Source organism: Crocodylus porosus, unplaced genomic scaffold (genome assembly GCF_001723895.1).
Source record: "Crocodylus porosus isolate Cpor-Errol unplaced genomic scaffold, CroPor_comp1, whole genome shotgun sequence".
Lineage (NCBI taxonomy): Eukaryota > Metazoa > Chordata > Crocodylia > Crocodylidae > Crocodylus > Crocodylus porosus.
The window spans coordinates 6,678,729-6,700,466 of record NW_017728913.1 but is presented as its reverse complement, the minus strand read 5'-3'; the positions used below and the strand labels follow the sequence as shown (position 1 = coordinate 6,700,466).

At 44.4% G+C, this 21,738-nt stretch overlaps 1 protein-coding gene across 2 annotated transcripts; it reads right to left on the bottom strand.

The window, feature by feature from the left end:
- Positions 1 to 3,519: 3,519 nt before the first annotated feature.
- Positions 3,520 to 21,274, bottom strand: LOC109309649. Of its 2 annotated transcripts, none has more exons than XM_019534440.1 (7): positions 20,289 to 21,274; positions 17,889 to 18,139; positions 16,243 to 16,465; positions 14,561 to 14,733; positions 11,937 to 12,276; positions 11,122 to 11,185; positions 3,520 to 4,872 (listed from the first exon to the last, which is right to left on the bottom strand). In XM_019534440.1, the coding sequence occupies exons 2-7, from the start codon at positions 18,106 to 18,108 to the stop codon at positions 4,255 to 4,257; spliced, it is 1,638 nt and encodes a 545-aa protein (XP_019389985.1). In that variant the 5' UTR covers positions 18,109 to 18,139; positions 20,289 to 21,274; the 3' UTR covers positions 3,520 to 4,254. The 2 variants fall into 2 exon arrangements, with proteins under 2 accessions (XP_019389985.1, XP_019389984.1); XM_019534439.1 differs by having other exon boundaries at positions 17,889 to 18,108.
- Positions 21,275 to 21,738: the final 464 nt, after the last annotated feature.

The following is a 21,738-nucleotide window of genomic DNA, read 5'->3' as shown; positions in this document are numbered from 1 at the left end:
TTCCTGCCCTTTGGGCAGGGGGCTGGACTCGATGATCTCCCGAGGTCCCTTCCAGCCCTAATGTCTATGAAATCTATGAACTCTTTGTGCAGGTATTTTTATATGTTAAAAATTAAATTACTAAGTAACAGCCCAAATCCTTCAGCTCAGCTTCCAGACCAACTGGATCCTCATCCCTGGCTACTCAGCCCCTATTTTCTTCTAACTCTGGACTCCTGTGACAGGTGAACACAGAATGTTTTGGCCTCTAGCATGCGAGTTCCGTATAGCTCAGGTCAGAAAAGATGAACATTGCTGTTTCACTTCCTTTGACCTCTCTTGCTTTGTGGAACATTTAGTAGCCTACAGACACACACGTCAATCCCAGCTGGCAGAGTCTTCCCACCAGATCTGACTAATACAAAGTCTGGGGCCTTATCCAAAATCAATTACAATCAGTGCTGCTTCTGTTGATGATTGACCTTGCATTCAGCAGAGCAAGCTTGTGGATCCCAGTTGTACCAGTTGCTAAAATCATGTTTGGAGCTGAGGTCGATTGGATTGACAAAACATCTTGAACTCTGCAGGGGTAAATCCTGGCCTCAGAGAAGTTGATGCAAAACTGCCATTGACTTAAGTGGGATCAGGACTTTTCCCATGATTGCTTCCTAGGAATTTGTTGCCTCTGAAAGTCATCTTAATGCATTTTGTGATTAGAATTAGTAAGCTTAGGAAACATTTAGTTCCTTGCCCTCTAGTGCTACTATGACCAGTCCCACAAATTCCCAAAGAGCAGGACGATTGCTTTGCATTCATTTGGCCAGAAGCTTCACCCTGCTACAGCCCCTTTGCAAAGCTTTAGTGCCACAAAAGGAATGGACCCAGGTGGCATAGCATTAGGGAACAAAGTCAGGTAGGTACAGAAGGGCAGAATTATCTATCTTGAAGTTGAGCAGAAAGTGTTTGGTTTTGACTTGACACCATGGAAACAGGTGAATCAACAGAAGCCAAAAATGCTGGGAATGTGGTCAGGTCATCATGCAAGGATAGGGTAGTATTTGCAACAGGTTGCATGGACTGGAAGGGCTGGCAGGAACAAAGAGCCCAAGGAAGAGAACTCAGTAACCAAGTGAGAAAATGGTGAAAAGATGGACAGAGGTCAGTTAAAAGATTTATTTCTAAAAACTTGATTTTTTGTGTGTGTGTAGCAGTTGAAGAAACAGTCCTTGTAACCACAGACATGTGTCTGCATTTGATGCTCTTTACCTGCATTCCAGAACTGCTCCTTGCAATGACTCCTTAGTAGAAATGAACATCTGCCCCTTTTGCTGTTCTTCCATTAAAGGTCTCAATGCAAAGCATTTTGCTGAAGAATGGCAACTTTGGATCAGTGCACAGGCTTCCTTCTGCCAACCTGTCTTAGAAACTGGGAGCCTTCCCTGCTGAAATGAATTGAAGGAATATGCTCAAATCCTCAGGTGTCCCCATAATGTAACACACAGTTACAAAGTACCATGATGATCTCTACTAAACCCAGATTTCTACAGAGCCTAATCAAAGCATCGTTCTAAGCAATTGTATTGTCTACGTCCTAGCCTAATTCACTGTATTCATTACCAGTATAGAACAGATGAGCCCCTGTAATGCAGATCTCACTGTCCTCAAACACTGATGAGAGTTTGGGTTTTTTTACCCCAACAAGCACTTTATACTTGGGAAGAATTTTTTTTTTGTTCTTTCTGAACAGCACCCAGCGCAGTAGAGTTCTGGTCCATGAGTAGAGATTTTACCATCATATAAATATTACTACTAGTTACATCCACTATTAATGCCACTATTATTAAAGATGAAATTTGCTCCAGTATCTCCATAAAGAGCCATAATGCTAACCTTTACTTTCTCTACTTAACCTGGTAACAAGCAGTGTTGTGAGGTTGTTTTATTTTAAGCTTCCTAAACTATAACAATCTAGTAATATTAAACATGGACAGAGAGATAGTAGGGAGGACATACGTATTTGTAATTTATTCATAAACTGCTAAGCCATCATAAGAAACTTTTTAAATAAATTGTGATAGTTGTTTAAATATTTACTAGCTTGTTGACCTATTTTCTCAGTTAATTAGGATTTTTTTGGATGTGTTAACAATGAATTGAATACAGTCTGTTTTAGAAACTAGACAGCTCAACTACATCAGGTTATATAAAGTTGTAATTTTAAGAATATGACATGCAAGTAAAACTCAATTATAAGTCTGTAGCTTTCCTTTAAGTTTATAGACTTCTTAATAGATAAGCATCCTACTCACTAACCTAATGAACGTAAAAACACTTGCTTAACTATGGTTTCTACTTAACAACAGCTTTTATATCGAGTTTTACTAATAAACTTCACAATTAGGCTATTATGCAAAAGCGTTGAATATTCTGCAGTGACAGGATGTGTGCTACTAGGTTCCTTGTAATAGCAAAGACCAATTAAACCTGTCAAGTTTACAGGCTCAGTTTGTACACTTGGTTATTACGTAATTTAGGTTAATTCCTTTCTCCCTCCTATGTCTTTAATTTACTATGCCTGCAAAGTTAATTTCAGAAGAATTTGGCCATTTATGAACCATGAGGCTTTGAGCATAGACTTGCAAAAGCAAGCTCCTCTAATGAGACATACCAGCATCTATGTTACTAATTCATTAGCAAAAGAGCTAAATTCATTATGTTCATTGAATTGCAAGTGTACAAATGACAGGGGAACAGCAAGCTTAACCAATTTCTGGGCTATCATATGCTCCCTAAGACTCCTCTGAAGTCAGATGGAATGGATAGCATGTAAACCAGAACAGAATCAGTCCCACGTTGACTCTCAAAGGCAAGATTGTCCAGTTAGATTGGAGATGGACAAAGGTGTCCCTTGAGTATGTGTATTCACTTCATCTTTAGTAAAGTGATATAAGCCAAAGGGATTCCAGATGCATCAGCTTAAGCCAAAACGGAGCACTGCAAGTTGTGAGATGGACCGCTCTACAATGTGCACCTCTGTGTAAATCTCCATTTTACGCAAATCAAGTCTCTCTTTGAGAAGGTACCAAAGCAGCCCTTACTTTGAGGGAAATCTGAGTACCTCCACGTTAGAGTCTTAGGCAAGAGGGGGTGTACCAGTTGGTAGGAAAATGCAAGCATGCACAGAAATGTGGCTTCCTCCAGATTGTTGTTCATCTCAGCCTTGCAGGCAACAGGAAACTATTACTATTTTACTGTTCTGCCTAAATCTTTTTCTGAAAGTATTAAAACATTAATGTCATCCAAGTGCTATTTTGTCAGCATGATCAGAGAAGTTTTTGTAAAGCTCAAGGCACAAAGATGCTGCTACTTTGTCATTTGCCCTTTGGTGGGGTTTCCTGAAAAGACCTGAGAAGGATAATTTTCCATATATGTTCCTGCCAATAGCTTTATTGAACTGACTTACAGTAAGACAGAAAGGAAATGCTAGCTGTTAGGATTCAACAAGCCTTTTCATCAGGTGCAAATGGACAGGAAAGGTTGTTTTCCATTTACACCTAATGGGAAGGCATGTTTCTCTTCCCCCCCAAGCTAACCTTTGCTGCCACATATTTCATTCCCTTGGATCAGTTCGATAAAGCCCACAGTATCTGCCTCCTGTAGATCAATTTTCTGAACTGATGTGTCATTTCTTTTTGTTTTTGAAGAGGAACTTGATTTCAAGTGTCAAATATTTTACTGATTTGAGACATAACACACCCAAAAATCTAACTGTACAAAGTTCTAAGTGAGAACTGAGGTAAAACTGGTTGAGTTTTGTTTCCTAGAAGAAGAAAAGAAAACAATACACCACTAGAAAACTTTTCCAGAAAATAAATAGGAGATGACACCAAAGTGCAGAGGAAGAATTTCTATTTCTGATCATACCTTAAGGCAACAAAGGAAACGTAATGGCTACAATAGCACAGTTAATGAGCGGGTATGCAATATTAATTATGTTAAGTGTAGCACATTAAACAATACGTCTACTTATATTTTCTTAGCATCTGTAACTTAGAATATCTATTTTTCATAACATCTGTAATTGAGTTAGATATATGTGCATTATGATCAGAACATGCATATATTTTCATTTCTCAGTCTATTAACCTGGATAGTTATATATTAGGAGCTACTCTACAACTTCCTGCAATCATGGTAGGCATTCTGATTGAATTTTTACCATCCACCCTATCTAATCTATACAGCACTGCTTTAACTTTGCTAATTTGTAGGTACTTAGATGACAGATTTTTTCCCACTGCCAGATGGGCTGATCCAATTGTACTCTGCCTGGACCAGCACAAAGCTGTTTTCCCGTATCTTCCTGAAGTGCATCATCTCCCCATTCTCTCTCACCGTGATGACATTGTTGTCGGGTTCACTGAAGGACACTTCTGTCCGCTTGTGACAATATTGGGAGTGGATGCAACGCAGCCCAGCAGCGAGGGCCATGCCAAGGGCAGCTGTACAACCCAGGAGAATGCCAAGTTGGGCTGCTACAAGCTGTGTCCCTCTTGTAGGGTGCTCTCCTTTCCCAGGAACAGCAGCTTTAGGTACTGGCCTTGTCACCAACGGAAGTGGATTTCTAGCAATCTCCCCTATGTTGTCGTCCTCCTCTCTAGACTCTGCATCTTCTGAATGGGGCAAGAAGTTTGCTAAAGTTTCTTGTGCCACTGACTTTCTTTCCACCATCTGCCTAGAAGCTGATGATAAGCTGCTGGAGGCATCCAAGTCATCTTTAGGTTGTAACATGCTACCAGTGACTGCCATGGGGTCAGTGGTCCAGCTCCAAGCAGAGAGGGAAGTTGTAATATGCAACACAGGTTGTGTGATAGCTAGGTTCCCAGCATCCTCCTAGAAACCAAAACAGGAAAAATATTTGATATGGACAAAATAGCAGCTGTCACCAGTTCAAACCTACCCTAGCCTGGGAAGTACCATAAGTCCTCCAGTGTTTGTCCAGCGACATTTGTGAAGTGAGTTGGTGGATTCAAACAACAACTAAAGGACACAAGGTCTCATTGTTAGCAACTCTTGAGCGATTTATCTTCAGGGATGCCTGAGCTGGCTTTGATTTGGTCCCACTGGGACACAGCAAAGCACATTGCTTGGGTACAGGGAGTTAGCTCTCCTTCCTGCCCCTGTCCCACAACCCCGTGTTGAGATGCCAGTCTCTGTATAAAGAAGGAATTGCAACTGCTACATTTGATACAATGGGCCAAATTCAGAGTGGTTCCTCAGTCCCATTTTGAGAGTTCAAGTGCCTAAATTTAAATTGCTCTTTGGAAAGGACTCTGAACCATGCCATCACAAAACTCATCAAGCATCTCCACTTTGAACTGCAGTGTCCTCTCAGTACCTATGCTAGAGCTTCAGCTCATGCTCAGAGGCAATCCAGCTGAAGCACAGAAGTGCTCAGGCACTTGACAGCGCCCAACTCCTGCCTAAGCCCTATTGGGATTGAGAGTGTGACTGAGAGGCCTCCTACATACATTTCATCTCAGTCCCCAGGGAGGCCTCCATCAGCAGGCAGAAAATAAACCCATCAAACTTCAAAAGCATTGAAGTAAGCTCAAAACTGGAGTGCTGCCCACCTTTTTCCCAGTAGCTTAATTGTTACGGCTTTGTCTGGTGAAAGAGTTGTTTTTAAACTAATGATAGTCTAATGTGCTGTCACTGAGCTGTTTATGCAGATTGTAGATGCCGTGCAAGTTACAGGGGTGGAAAAGGAGGTGGCAGCTTCTACCTTTTAGCCCAACAGCCTTGTGTGGTGATGGTATTTGCCCAGAGAACAGAAGACCCAGGTTCTAGGTCCCATTCACTCAGTGGGCTTTTGAACCAATATCTCAGGAAGTTTCCCAGAAAATGGCTGTAACCACCAAATCACAGGCCTCCAGCTTGCCTCTTGAAATGGCTCACTGGGCAGCTGAGAAGAGAATATCAGAGGCCCCAAAGGGCAGCACAACCGAGGAACCAAGTGCAGTCCATAGTAACAGCCAACAAAGAGCTAGTTGTCAGGCTTTCAGCTTGCTGGTCCCAGGTTTCTCTTGCACTGGCAAGTAAGGGGAATTTGGAACCTGATCCCCAGTCCCAAAATCATGCATCCTGCCATGCATGTGTGGTATTGCAGGACATGTGATTATTGGGATTGGGGATCCCATCCCATTACACCTGTAAATATCAGTGGCTTGAGTTTTAAGTGTCCTAACAACAGAGCCCCACATAAGTGCTGGGCTTCTAAACTCTGCTATTACCACAATATTGCTTTGGTTTCCCACTCTGTACAGTCCATTTGAAAGCTGTAGCTTGCAAATGCTGAACCGTGCTGTTCCATGTGAATTACTATTATTGCTAATTCCCATTCATTTCTCAAGCCAGGCTTGTTGCAGAGAACAGAACATTATTTTTTCAGTCCCAGAATGACAGATCCTATGTTACCCTTTAGACAGATCCTATGTTACCCTTTAGTCAAAACTTCACTACAGATCTTAATCCAAGACTGGCAATCTAACAGTTTTGCAAGAAATAATTCAAGCCCGCCATTCAATTATCATCTTCCCATTATGCACCTGGTGACAGATCCAAAATCCCCTGCAGTCTATGGGAATTTTTCACTGGAGTTTGAATCCGGCTGACTTCTGTGCTGCTTGTACAACCTGACAGGCTCTTTAACACATCCAGCAATTGCAGTAGAGAAGCTCTCACCCTTCACTGTCATTAGTGGGTGTTTGCAAAGTTCACTGGGAAGAAAGGCTGGCAGGCGTGCAAAGAAGAGGTAGGAATTTAGGGAGTTGTGTACCAAGATTTGAGTGCATGACCAATATCAGTGAATGTCGTTGTAACACACAGGACAGAAATAAAAGAATGTAAATGGTTAAAATGAAAAATCTGAAGTCACCCGATAGCAATCTTAGTATGGTACAGGTAACTGGAAGAGTCCTTCCTCCCAAATTTCCAGGAAACCAGGACATATTAGGGAATTACATGGAATGAAGGTATTTACTAACTTTAAAACATCTTTTTATAGATGCCTCCTCCATCTCTTCACTGTTTCTTTCTCTCCTATTTTGGACTTGTTCAAGTCCTCCTTGATGGATCAGATAGTTTTTTTTCTCTTCTTTCCCCGTCCCCCTTTCCTTCTGGCTCGCTCTATTCATTGGAAGGTAGTTTGTCCTTGCCTCTCCCTCAGTTTGCTTGTCCATCCTCTTTGCCCAAGGGCATGTTACATTGTTTCTTCCCATCCTCTCTATTGCACTTATTCTCTCCTCTTTCCCATTTCCTCCTTTCTTTCATGATTCTCCTGAATATTTTTCATTTGTCCTTTCCTGTCTCCGCCTTTCCTTCTTTTCATGGCATCCCCTGTTTATTTGCCTCTCTTGTTCCCCTGTTCTCAGCACTGTGGTTTCCCTCTGACCATAAGAATTCTCCATCCCCCATGTCTCTCACCTACATCCACTCCATCACCTGCTGCTTTCCCTGGGCACATCCAAATGAGTGCACATGTGTAGTATGCACATGCAGGCATTTCTCAAGCTGCTAATTTGCACTATGAGAGCTGTCAAAAAAATCCATGCCTAAAAAAAGCAGGATGGCACAAGTGGCAGCAGCATGGCTGAGTGGCCAGAGCCACACTCCAGCTGCCAGCCAGGCTCCCCACTGCCAGATTGCTGCAGCTGAAGCCCCCAAAGCCCCCAGGACCGCTGGAAAGGCTGCTGAGACTAGTCCAAGTGCTGGCGCCAGCCTCCCCTACCCCACCCAGGGCCACATGCTGCACACCAGAGTGCACATGCACAAGCATTCCCCAGGGACAAGCAGCAGTAGCAGATATTGTGCCGCTGCTGTTTGTCCCTGGGGAAATGTACATTCCCAATCACAGGGATGCACCCCCTAGTTCCTGTCATTCCCCCTAATTAATTTCTCTACCTCAACATCACCATTCACCAGTCTTTTTCCTTCCAGTTCCTCACTCCTTCATTGCTGCCTTCTTTCCCTAGCTCGCATTTGCACCTCCATAGTGCCTCCTTCCAGTTCATTGCTTCAGGCCTCCAGGGACCCCATAAAGTTACTTTTTCCAGGACTTCTCCCTCCTCAGACTCCTCTGGTTTCCTTTTCCTAGTTCACATCTCTCTGTCCAATGCTATCAGTTTATCACTTCAGCCTCTGCTACCACCCAAAACTGCTCCAGTCTTCTCAATTCAGCCATCACCCTCAGGACCATCTCTATGTCTAGCACCTGATAGTACAGCCAACAGCCTCAACTTGCCTACTTTAATCAACCCTCCAGTGGACCTCTGCCTCCACCTTCATCTCCCCTATATCCCACAGTATTTGGCATACAAGTGTCCCCTTCACCTCTGTGTGTTGTCATGTATGAAAGATGGAAGTGGGGCAGGGACTGTTTGTAGAACCAGGTCCCTGCCCTGCTATGCATATGCTGCCTTCTCCAAAGCACAGCAGGGAGGAAACAAAGCAGCCTTTAGGCTCCACTGCAGCACCTGACTGGCAGCTATGGGATTCTTCAGCCTGGAGAAGCGCAGGCTCAGGGGTGACTTGGTGGCAGCCTATAAGTACATCAGGGGTGTGCATCAGGATCTGGGGGAACGCCAGAGCACCCCAAGGGAGGACAAGGTCCAACAATCACAAACTCCTGCAAGACCATTTTAGGCTGGATATAAGGAAAAACTTCTTTGCTGTCTGAGCCCCCAAGGCCTGGAACAGACTCCCCCCCAGAGGTGGTGCAAGCATCTACTCTGGACACTTTTAAGAAACATTGGACACTCATAACTTCTGCTCTTGGGCAGGGGGCTGGATCCAATGATCTTACAAGGTCTCTTCCAGCTCTAATGTCTATGAAATCTATGAAACTTCGTGACCAAAGGAGGACACTGCTCCTGAAATAAACTGCAGCTCAGGTGCTCCCTCTGTACTGTACCTGTGGCCAGTTTCACAAATGGCTTAGGCCTGTCCCAGATGCCAAGTAAAAGTAGGAACAGGCAAAGTTGTTTTACACCCTCCCAGAGGCACTAGGTGTTGGCTACAGCCAACCCTGAGGACTTGAACTGGGGTATGCCAGTGCTCCTGCTGGGACCAAAGCTGGAGGTTCCCAATTAGAGGGTCCTGCTCCTCTGCTCAGGTTCAGACCAGTCACTATATTTGGGGTCAGGAAGGAATTGTAACCTATGGTCAGATTAGTATGGACCGTAGGGGGATTTGCTTTCCTCTGTAACAGAGTACATGGGCCTCTACCTGCAATGTCTTGAGCATATATTGACAACATTGCATAGAAGTGAGACATGGGCTACGACAGTTCCTCTGCTTTACCTGTAGCAGGTCTATGTTGTCAGGTTGAGGTCTTATGTAGAGTTTAGATTATGGATTGTATAGGATGGTTTGGAGGAATGATCCTGCCTCAAGTAGGAGTTTGGACTAGATGAACTTTGGAGGTCCTTTCCAGGCCTACTTCTCCATGATTCTATGAAAGATATAGGCAGAGACTCTCAACACAATGGGCTGAGTCCCATCTCACCCATAGTGACTTTGCATTGGTCTAACTGCTTTGACATCAATGAAGTCGGTCCTGATATACACAAGGGTGAGTGAAAGCAGAATCAGACACTATACCTATGCATGCATACCTAAGATGGGCTACAGAGGATTTCAGGCTGTCTCCCCTGGAACAGCAACACTCTTATGCTTAAATATGATAGAAACTGCATAATATGCTTTGGACCATCGGTACCCAACCTTCCAGCCCCATAAGCCAGAGGAGTGGCATGGGATTGGTCTGTGACCCAGAATCCTGCACAGATTCAGCTTATAGGGTCAGTCGTTGGATGTAATCCCACCCAGCCCCAAGTGCCAAATGCAGCTGCCCACCAGCCCAGCCCCACATGCTGGATCTGGCTATGCACACACAGCCCAACCCACCGGCACCCAGATTCAACCATGGAGCAACTCCTCCCAGGTACAGAAATTTGGCAGCAGGGGAGCAGCAGTTAATGCTGCCACCACTTGCCTACCACCAAATTTCTAGACATGGGGGGAACCCCACAGGCAGGATGACACAGCTCTGCAGGTGGGATCTGGGCTGTGGGCTGGAGGTCGAGCATCTCTGCCTTAAGAGCCTGGTATTCCAGCTGGAAATAAGATGTGGGACATTTCACTTCCTAAACTAAAAGCAAGCTGCGTTTGGACATTCAGAAATGCAGGCTTCCCGGGCATCTGCACCTGCTAAAACGCATTGCATTTTCAGACACGTTCATGAAAACAGTCATATAATCACACTATTTCAAAGTAATAGTGCTTGCACAGCATTTTGCTACATATGTCCATTGACAGGGACCATGCAAAATCAGCATGTACAAAGCAGTGGCTATTTTAAAGACATTTACACATGGCTCAAGTAAGACTAAATGGGGAAAATAAGTGTGTTAACCCATCCATTGCTGTAATAAAAAGGACACTGAGAGAAGCAGCATTTAATGAAGATGCAAGTATTGGCATTGTGTAGGACAGCTAAATGTGCATCAATATCTGTATTTCTTGTCATTGCTGCAGAAATGCTTGGCCTGGGGCTTTGGGTAAGGCTCACTTCTCCCACATCTATTTGTGAAATTTCCCCACAAAGAATACAACTGCCTGAGCCTCAGAGCAGACAACAGTGAGCCCTAGATGTCTGTCAGGTTTAATATCCAACATCTATCAGCTCTTCAGGGGTAGAAATAGGGTCAGTATACCAAAGGGAAAGACAGTTCCCAGTCTTCCACTGTAACAAACTGCTAACATCCAGCCCAATAACATCTCAAGTTGTCACTCGTTAAAAGCATTTCATTTCTATGTTATTTTAGACCTTTTCTTTTCCTGCAGTTCAACCTAGAGCAATCAAAGTGTGCACCTCAAAAGCTGAAATACAAAAGCTTGATACAATAAAAATATTGAAAACTCTCAGTAACGGTGTTAAAAGAGTTTTAGTGATAGAAAGCACGTACCGAACATATACTGCTGCAATGGAAAAGAAAGACATTGGCATGTTCTGCTAAACTTTCACCTGCTCCCAACAATTTCCTATTTTTATAGGGAAAAAAATCCCCACATAATTCTTACCTGTACATCTTCATCACATGTCAAACACGGCTGTGCTGTAGCTGCACTTGAGATGCTTTGTGTTCTAAAATATGGAAAAATGAAGTTTAATACTTTATCTATCTGTGCAAATCACAGTCTATAATATGGGACACTAGAATAGCATCCTGGCACCCATGCTCATGTTGCTGAGTGAGTCCCACAAAGAACAAGCTCACAATCAAGTGTACTTCCATCCAATACACATAAGGTAATGGAGGACATTCGGTGCCATATATTTTGAAAGGTGCCTGCGCATACATCCTGACACACAAAGGCTGCATGCATGCCTACTGGGCCCAATGCTGTAAAACATGTTTAAATAAGAGTAGGCCTCCAAAAGCTATCATTTTGTGATCAGTTAATTCTCTTTTCCCATCTCCCCAGTGATGGAAGAACATAACTGCCAAATATAGTTTCTTCAGATAGTTTCATCTAAAAACTGATGAAAATAACCAACTTGTGAAATTTAGCTGATCCGTTTCATTGTATTTTCACTCATGTTGATCTAAACACTCTAAGTATTTAGGTTATACTTATAGCCCTGGTGTCTGTGTACCTCTTTCTGAGTTGTGGTTAAATAATGGCCCATTGTCACTTTATATCACACACAACCCTAGAAGGATTTGAATCATTTTCCAAACCCCAAGATCCAAGTGCCTACCAGGAAGGCACAGCTCTCACCAAAGACGCTGCTTATTTCATAGAGAAATTGGTACTAACTTACTCCTTCCATAGCGTTTTGAAAAGTAATTGTACCCACATTGAATATATTATAGCCAATATTCACACAGTACCCATCATGTGTGATGTGGCTGGAGGTATAATCCTGTAAAATGAAACTTCTCAGGGCATTTGCCATGTCTAGCTCTTGCAGCTCAAGTGATGGTTCCAGTCCCTGAACCTCAAAAGTTTTGCTTCTGTTGACTTGTCTTCCTCCATGGCTGTGGCTGACGCTCAAGGCAGCTGACTCCATAGGAGGCTCGGACAGTTGCCTGTCATTACCAAGAAGTTCTGCATCTTGTTTGCCTCCAAAAACAGTCTCCAGTATTTTTGTCACTGCCATCCTAGTCACTCTGCCAGGCACAAATTTTGCATACAGGGTAAAACTGGTGACAGTCTGGAGAGAAGTGGAACCTTATAAGACACAAAACAAAGCAGGAAAAAAGTATGTTTCTACCTGTAGTTTTTTTCCACCCTGATTTATAAAATCCTTTTTAAAAAAAAAAAAAATGAGCAGCAAAACAGTATTACATTTTATTTGTATAGCACTTATCTAAAATAGAAATCAAGGTAATCCATAGAAGCTGGAGAATTAATTATGGGAAGGCAGGGGCTGTATTAATTTATATATCCAGGAAAGAAAATCCAATCATGGTTCTATGGCAAATATGTTTTTTAAATGCTTATTTTAAAATGCAATCCAGGTTCATCGTTCTTCACTTCACTGACCTGAGACTGAGACTGAAAAAGCAAAAGGCAAATGGGTCCCTGTTCCACCCCTTTTTATATTTCCATCCAAAAGCTCTGCTTACTTCAGACTTACTTCAGACTGAGAGAAAATATACAGTTGCACAGAAAAAGCCAGACATATCCTTTTAATGAAATAGCATTGCTAACTGCAATGACTTCTCTTCAGGAACTGGGGCTTTAGGCAAAACACTGGATAGAGGAAGCCAGTGATTACATGGTGACAAGTTCTGGGGGAATGCCTGTTCGCCAGAGCACCCCAAGGGATGGAAAGGTCCTGCAAGACCGTTTCAGGCTGGACATAAGGAAGAACTTCTTTACTGTCCGAGCCCCCAAGGTTTGGAATAGACTGCTGCTGGAGGTGGTTCAAGCACCTACTTTGAACACCTTCAAGAGACATTTGGATGTTTATCTTGCTGACTTCCTGCCCCTGGGGTAGAGGGCTGGACTCAAAGGTCTTCTGAGGTCCCTTCCAGCCCAAATGTCTATGAAATCTATGGAGTTAGCCAGGAGGCAGGACAGGGTGTCTCACCTTATAACAGAGGTGGGCAAAACACTGCTGGTGGGCTGGATCCAGCCCAGCAACTGAGTGCAGCTACCCCAACAATACTCCGCATGGGGCTGAGCCCACCCAGGGCAGCCAGCACTGCACTCCTGCCTGCACCTACGGGCCCTGGCCCCAGCCCACGTGCAGAGCTTCTAGCAGGGCTGCTCCCAGTGCAGCTGCAGCTGCCTAGGTGGTGCCCAGCTCCCCTCATCTCCAATGGTGGCTCCTCCTCCCACTCCTGCCCCTGCTGCACTGCTCTGGGTGGGGAGGAAGCTGCAGCTGGGTGGCTCCTGCCCCAATGTGTGGGGCTCCAGCTCCAGCCCCTAGACGCCTTCCACCTACTCTGCCCACCTGGCACTATGAGTAGCCACCTGCAGGCAGCTGAGTAGGTGGAAGGCAGCTGGGACCTGGAGCCGGAGCTGGAGCCGAGCCCCGCACACTGGGGCAGGAACAGGAGGAGGAGCCACTGGAGGCAAGGGGGCTGAGTAGTACCCAGGCAGCTGCAGCTGCAAAGGGACCAACCCTGCCAGTAAACTGTGCATGTTGGCCACGGCCAGCTGGCAAGCATGGATGGGAGCACAGCATGGGCTGCCTTGGGTGGGCGCAGGCAGGGCTCAGCCCCATGCAGAGCACCATGGGGGTAGCTGTGGACCACACCACCCGGGTGATCTCTGCTGCCTGTGCCCCTGCCCCCCCTCACCCGCAGCCAGCTCCCAGGACCTAGTTCCCAGGCAGCCTACCCCACCTCCCCACACACATGCTTCTCCCCTCCCCACACCCCCCAAGGCTGTGTTCTTGGGATGATGACAGCATGGGCTGGGGCCTAGGGCACACCCGCGATCTGCTCCCTGCACTCCTCTGCCCACAGAACCCATGCCAGTCACAGGGACACGCAGGCAGCAGATTGCAGCTTTGCCCTGGGCCCTGGCCCAGTGCAGTCACTGCCCTGTGATCCTGGCCTTTGCTGCCCACCCCACTCCTGAACACCACTCCCCACCAGCCCATGGCCCCATCCCACTTAGGGAGTTTTGGCAAGTTGTTGCATGAAGAGGAGGAAGGATGCTGACCCAGCCTGCAACAGCTCATCAGAACTCCCTTTGTGGCCCACTGTCCCAAATAATTGCCCATCCCTGCCTCTTAACCTAACTTTTCAAAGAATGGGGAGTTGGCAACACTGCTTAAACTGCACATCAGTTATCGGTACTTTCATTCAAGTTGAAGGCCTGGGCCATGCCTGGTTCTAAATGCCCTCTCTTCATGGGGCTTCTTACAGGATCAGACCCCACCAGCAACAAGAATTTATATAAATTAACAACCATATTCTATATCACATGAGTTAGAGGAAAGAGGGAACCTGCTCTAAAAATATTCTACTAGAAAAGCTATCTGCAAAGAAATGCATACCTTTATCTTCTGTGTCTGCTATTTGTGGATCAGTAGGTTTCTGTAGCGGGGTTGGTGTTATAATACTGGCTTCCTTGCTACTATTAGAGGTTGTCTGATTTTGTATTTGGTGACGAATAAGAGCAGATTCAATCCTTGCCCAGTAAACAAAATATGACTGGACTACGGACAAACTGAAAACAAATCAACATAGGTTGTTATGCAAAAATTTAGTCGCTTAATACCATTAATAAAATATTGCAACATCTAGCTGAAATCTAAAGGATTTATTTTCATGTAGAAAAACCCCAAATTCAGCCAAGAAATTAAAGGATTAGCCCCTGACACTTTTTATACTGAATGCAAAAATGCACTAGAAACTATAAGACAGACATCAGTGTGCAGAGATGTTTATCACTGGGGTGGGGGAAAATGTGGGGAAACTTTTTTTTGAAAAATGACTTTTTCTATTTGAAATGTAGATCATGGAAAAGCAGGAAGTAACTTCAGGAGGTCAATGACTTCAACTCCCTACTTGAGGATCTAAGTCACCCTGGTTTGTCTAACCTGTTCTTAAAAACTCCAGGAATGATCCTCATGCACGACTACCAGGCATAATATCCAAACACTCTTTAGCTTTCCACATGTAAAGCAGGGGCATGAGGGGCACCATCAGTGCAAAATGTTACTAATTCTTCTCCTCTCATCCATGGGCAGGGTGGCAACTAAAGACAAATAAATACAACTTTTCTAAGAGGATTAGCAGTGGGGCAGGGCAGATTGTGCCACATAAGCAGTAAACAGACTCATTTGAGGCAGTCCTGATTGTGTTATGTTTTAACCCAGATCAAAATAGAAGGGGACCAGCCATTTACACATGCAGCCCTTCCAAGCTCCATTGCTGCCCCCTGCCAGTAGGTGGCCAGTGAGAGAACATAGCCTGGCAGGTTTGCCCCTGGAATGGCTCATAATTCAGTTGAATAACTGGGGATTCATTTACAAATGTACAGAGCATCACAGAGAGGAATGGGCAGGAAGAGCAGGAAGTGTTAGCACTCATATAGCATCTCAGGATAAAAGGCCTTTCCCCAGGAAAATGCAATATCTGTTTAAGCTCATAGAGGCAGGTTTGTCTGACTGTTCCCATTATATCAGGGGCAGGCAATTATTTCGGGGGGAGGGCCATTTACTGAGTTTTGGCAAGCCATCAAGGGCCACATGACAGGCAGCCAGGGGCAGATTAATATTAATTTTCTTAATTTTGGGGGGGCCCCATGGGCCGGATAGAATGGCCTGGCAGGCCACATCCAGCCCGCGGGCCACATTTTGCCCACCCCTGAGCTAGGGGATCACAGTGGTCGTGTCTCTGACCTTATAACTAATGAATATATTAATCAATTTCTGACGTGTTTGGGTTGTCCTTCTCATCTGCCGATTAGTATATTTGTAGGAGACAGCAGACTAGGTCATTTCAAGGACGCAGATTCTTACCAGGGGTAAAGTTATCAAAGTTTCATTGACTTCCCCCAGCTGAAGAACTGCCCCATTGTTTGGTGAACATTTCACTGCTCTGAGCTAAAGAAATATCAAAGCACAGTGAACTTGGTGGAGGAAAAAAAAAAAGAAACCAATCAAAACAACCCCAACATCAGTGGACTTTCCTCATAAAGTTTGAATTCTGAGTAATAACCGTATATTCTTACAAAAATTTGATGTCTCCAATGGGGTGGTCTGGTGCCTTCCACACAAAAGACAAGTTTCTCTTCAGTGACTTGTCAGAGTGGGTAACAGTATCACCATCTTCAAAACACGTCAGCAGTTTGGAGCCAGGAGGAATTACAACAAAAGTGCCAGCAATTTGATCATTAGACACCCTGCGAGCTTGGAGCAAAAAGCCCATGAAATCTCGAGTGCTCCTCACTGTCACTGCAACACAAGATGTGGTATAAAGAGCAGTTTATCGAGGAATCCACTTGCACTTTAGTTGCCAAAGAGTTAATGGCTGCAGCATTGGTGAACCCCTGTGGAAACTACCCGCCCATTTTGCTTTCATATTTCTGTCCTAAGCATTCAAAATACAGGAAGAGACTTTGGTTTTTATCTTTTTTTTTTTTTAAAGTTGCATGAAAATGCTCATGTCATTTTTTATGACAAACTGCTAATTTGTTTATACGAGAAAAAATAGGGTTCATCAACAAAATACATCCTTATACTCCACGTCTGTCTGCAAAGAGCATGTGCTGTTTAAGAGCTATCACTTTAAATGTGAATGCATACGTGGGTGAGCAGAGTGGATTATGCCAACTGGTCAGGTTTTTCCTTAACTGCATTTTTTTAAATAGTCGTCTCTCACATACCACATAAATAAGATGTGCATCTTGTTTTGGGAAAGCAAAATGAAGAATTTTTTTTCTAAAGGTCAGGCCATAAGGAACAGGGACAGAGCCTAATCCTCAGCTCACTCACTAAATCCTTTCCTGCTCAGGCAAAAGCCACAGTTTTCATCTTCTCTCCATTGCTGCCTAATTGGCAACAGCTCTTGGCTGCTCAGCTAATAATTCCTGCCATTTCTGCAGTGGCTGTGAAAGGGTTAAAACTGTAGCCGCTACTGAAGACTGCACTCCAGCCCTCCCTCGACATTGCCAGCTTGGGGTTGGGGGCAGGAAGAAGAGCAGAAACCTTGTTGTGGCAGCTCCATGCTTTTATTCCAGGCAGAAAAATCAGCTTCCCTGTTTAAAATACACACCAACTCTGAAGGATGTATTTTGAGAACAAGGTGTGCATGGTATGAGTAAATATGGTAGTTACATTCTGTTCTTACAGATCATCCAGTCCACGGGCCCAACTGTGTTCATTGGGCTTATACACCCAGGCCCACTATCTGTAACACACTGAAAAGCTGGAGATAAGTCTTAATGAATGTACTTAATGTAATGGAGAGCCAAATGCAATCCTGTCAGCCTGAGAGAATAGGGAGAAAATGCACATTTTACATACTTGTACGGAAAGGTTGCTCTCCATGTTTATATTTAGTCTTTGAGTGGAAAAAGGTACAATTCACTCATAGCAATGCCATGCACGAGTTACTCCACTTCTCATTGCTCAGAAAGATGAACAACATACCTGAGATTAGCAATTATGTATTTTTTATGCACGTGAATGTTTCTTCTTAAATAATTGCCTTATGAGTCAAGAGTGCTGTCCAGAAAATTTTTGTGCTAGGTGCAGAGAATTCAGGATCAGGACAGCACCGATCTGAATCTGTGGCTGCAAGCTGCAACAGGGTGGATCTGCAAGCGCCCTGGTGAATTTTCACAAACCTTCTATGAAGTCAGTGGTTGTCCCTTACCTGGTACCTTATCACCCGGAAAGTAGGAGGACATGTTGGTATGGATGGCGATGTAGTTATTCCTGGGGTTCTGAAGCTGGGCTCTGATATGTTTGGGTGTCATGTCAGCACAGGCAGAAAGGCTCGCACCGTGGGAGAAGGCAGCAGTGTACGAAACCAAGCACAGGGTTGTGCATGCCCATCCAACGAGAACTGTCTGGACGCCCATTCCATCTTCCATCTTGTGTTATTAAAACATCAGGCATTATATTCTAGGTTAAGTTCAAAGCAATAACTTCTAGGTAGATACAAATCAGCAGACATGCCACCTTGAATTACATCTAGAGTAGTAATTCCTAACAACTCTGAAGTGAAAGAGAGGAAGAAAAGCCCACTTTCTCCGTGGCCCACGAAGCCCTTTATGATACCGCACAAAAAGACACACGTTGAGAAGTAAACAGTGGAGGCTGGTAAAAAGGCTCCCCAGAGGACTTCTTTCTTACGCTTCCTGAGAGTGAAGTCACTGGGAAGTCATCCCTCGGAAGTATCCCATTTGCCATTAGTGTAAGTGGCAAGGTCTGTGCGAGTGCTAACAAAGCCATACAGCATGCCAAAGCCAACAACTATTATCCTGCCTCTGTCATTGGGCAGTACGTAAGATATGGGGAAGAGGAAAATCCTTATCCCATATAATCTAAGGCAGGGCTGTCAAACTTAGTCACGGGAGTGACCAACAAGGACCAGTGACCCTTGTGACCAGCCAGGGCCACAGTTCCCTCCCCTCACCCCACCCAGGGCATTTCCTTGGCTGCAATCTCCCCTGGAACGACGCAGGTGGATGGACCCTCTCCCCCTGTATGTAGGCAGGCAGCCCCCCATCACTGCGCTACACAGACAGGCAGGTCCCCAACCCCATCACCTCCTTAACACTCCCCAAGCTGGACTACACCCAGCTGCCCTGCCCTGGCCCAGAACCTGGAGAGAGAAGGGATAAGCCTGAAGACCTAGCTTCTGTAGCAGTCAGAGCAATAAGGAGGGCCGGGCTGCATGCAACCTGCAGGCCACCAGCTGGACAGCCCTGGCCTACAGAATACAGTAGAACTGCTCCATGGAAACTGTCATATCTGCCCCCTGAAACTTTCCATATAGCAGCTGATTCTGCACTGCTAAGTAGAGACAGTCTATAGGTGGGCATGCTGCCACACGGGAGTGGGCAGGGGAGAGAACATTTGCAGCCCTCAGAATAAGTCATAGTGGTTCTTCAAAGGCCCTGGAGACATGGGCTGCATCCGATTCCAAAATATCTCTGCTAACCAAGGTCAGAAAATATTTTTCAGATTTTCATCTTTTAATAAAACTGCATTTGTTAACTGTGAAACGTAAGAGGTATGGTATTTGAAACTAACATCTGAAGCCGAAATACGTACCTATTTTGCTAGCATCAGTTTTTCCTTAAAGTCTAACATTAAGCCAAGCAAATGTGTTCTACAAAGCTGTTAACCCCAAACACCTAGGCTCCTCTTTCTCTGTCTCATTGGCTAGATTCCTCAGAGACAAAATATAATTATTCCTGTTTCTTATCGTTTATATTTGAAAGTGATGATAGAGAAAGCGTACACAAGTATTTATCAAGGCCAAGAATGAACAAGCATATTAAAGGAGGCTCTCTCTAATTTAATGCGTGCCTCTTAGCCTTTTCAACACGTAAATTATAGCAGCTTAGATTTCCTTATGCCCTTTATCAGTAAATAAGTGTAAATAAATCAGGGGGGGAACCAAGGGAATTCTAGCTTATCAATCCGTTCTCATCAGATCTGCATTTGCCAAGAGACTGAAAAACTTCCACTCTGCATGACACAGTTTGCTCCCAGACTCGAGCATGCAGCAGATGGGCAGCGATTAACCTTCTATAACACCCCATTGCTCCAATCATTTGGGCACCAAAAGGAGCTTCTAGCAACACAGGGGATCCCCCTTTATCTTCCAACCCTAAACAGAAAAGAGGGTGGGTGCCACATGACTGGTTCTGACAAAGTCACTCCCCTCCCTGGATTCTCCCAAATCATCCCGGATCTCCTGAGGCTTGTCAAAAGACTTGTGAACAGCAATTTTCCATTCCCATTTCACCTGAGCAAACCCCTCTTCTCCTTATCACCCTCCTCCATTTTTTCCTCAGCTATCTGCACCTTTTTACAACCTCCTAATGCAGTGGTTTTCAGCCTTTTTTTCTCATTTGTGGATCCCTCAAAAATTTCCAGTAGAGGTGCAGACTTTTGATTGATCAAAGTCATTTTTTTGTAGATCCCTTAGACCGTCTGCAGAGCCCCAGGTTAAAAATCACTGTCCTAACACTATCAGAGGGAGGACTTAGTACCCCAACACCATTTGCAATTCTGCTCCCTGGCATTACCACTCACTTACCTTGGGACATGTATTCCTTCAGGCTCACTGCGATTGTTTCCCCTTCAGCCTGCCAAAGAAACATCCTTTAAGAAAAGTTCTTCAACTTTTCCTCTAATGAGAAGTGCAACAGCTGTTACTATGAATGCTCAGTACTTACAGGAACTTGCCATCAGTGTCCAAATCCAGCCTTAATCATATTAGTTTTCCTCCTCATATCCTACCCGCTCCACTCTGTTTTTTTTCCCTTTGCCCCCAAGCCTTTGCAATGAAAACAAAGGCGAAGAAAGGAAAGAAAAAAGCAATAGTTCTCTATAGGGTCACCCTGGGATTCCTTTGCTCAATTAGACAAGTCTCTATTTCTTCTTTTTTTTTTCCTCCTGCCATGGTGAAGATTTGCAAAACAAAGCCAAGCCAGCTTCTTTTAATCCTTAAGGCCTACTGTCCAAATATCTTCTCCCTCTTTAACTCTATGTTAAAAACAAAATGCCACTAGAAATAAATACAAAAACAATTCCTGTGCGCCATTACAGGAACCATAAGCAGCTGACTGACTTAAACCCACCAGGACCAGGAAATTCTGAGTTAAAGAACTACCACTCCTTGTTCATTTCGTCCCGCCACCTTTGGTTCTCTGGTACTAGCTGTGACTATAGGCCCTACCCCAAAATCCTGTTCTCAGCTTGGAAGTAGACTTGGGAGCGCATAAGCTGTATATAGCTCCTAGGCAAAATTCCCAGACAAAAAGACAAAATACAAGGGATGGTGGGGATGAAAGGGGCATTGCCCTGTAACAATATGTTAATAAATTAAAAAAAAAAAAAAATGCAACAAACTTAGGAAACATGCTTTGATTTTTACCTCTCTCTGAGTGTTGAAGATGTCTCAGCCAGATTTAAGGCAGATCGTGTACATCAGAACTGGTATTTGTCAAGAAGTCCTTAAGCCAGCGGCAAGGGACAGAATCGTTTAAAAACAAAAAGTTTTCAAAAAGTCTTGGCTGAACAACGTCGCTCTCGATTTAGAGAATAATCTCCCTGTTGGTAATCTCCTGCCTTTATGCCGGCACCCCGGCATCGTCTTACAAAGCGAATCTGGCAATATCCAAAGTCCTCAGATTCCCTCAACCACCATCACTCCAGCTCCAATAGACCAGAGAATACAAACTGCTCTTAATCATAGGCAAGAAACTGCCGAGCAGTAGCAGTAGATGAGATTTAGGGTCCAAATCTAGATACTGTATTTTTGCATCACTGTATCTTGGATATATGAAGAACTTATGATTCAGTTGCTGCTATAGACCAGTCAGCTTGATTGGTTCCTATTTTCTGTTCCCAAAGGGCAGCACTGGGTGATTTTTCATCGGTGCTTAGAAGTCTCTCACCCAGGATCCAGAGTTCTCGCCTGGTCGGCGGTCAGTAAAGAGCAGAATAGCCAGACATTGCCTTTGGAGTTGATTTCACGGCGTGGG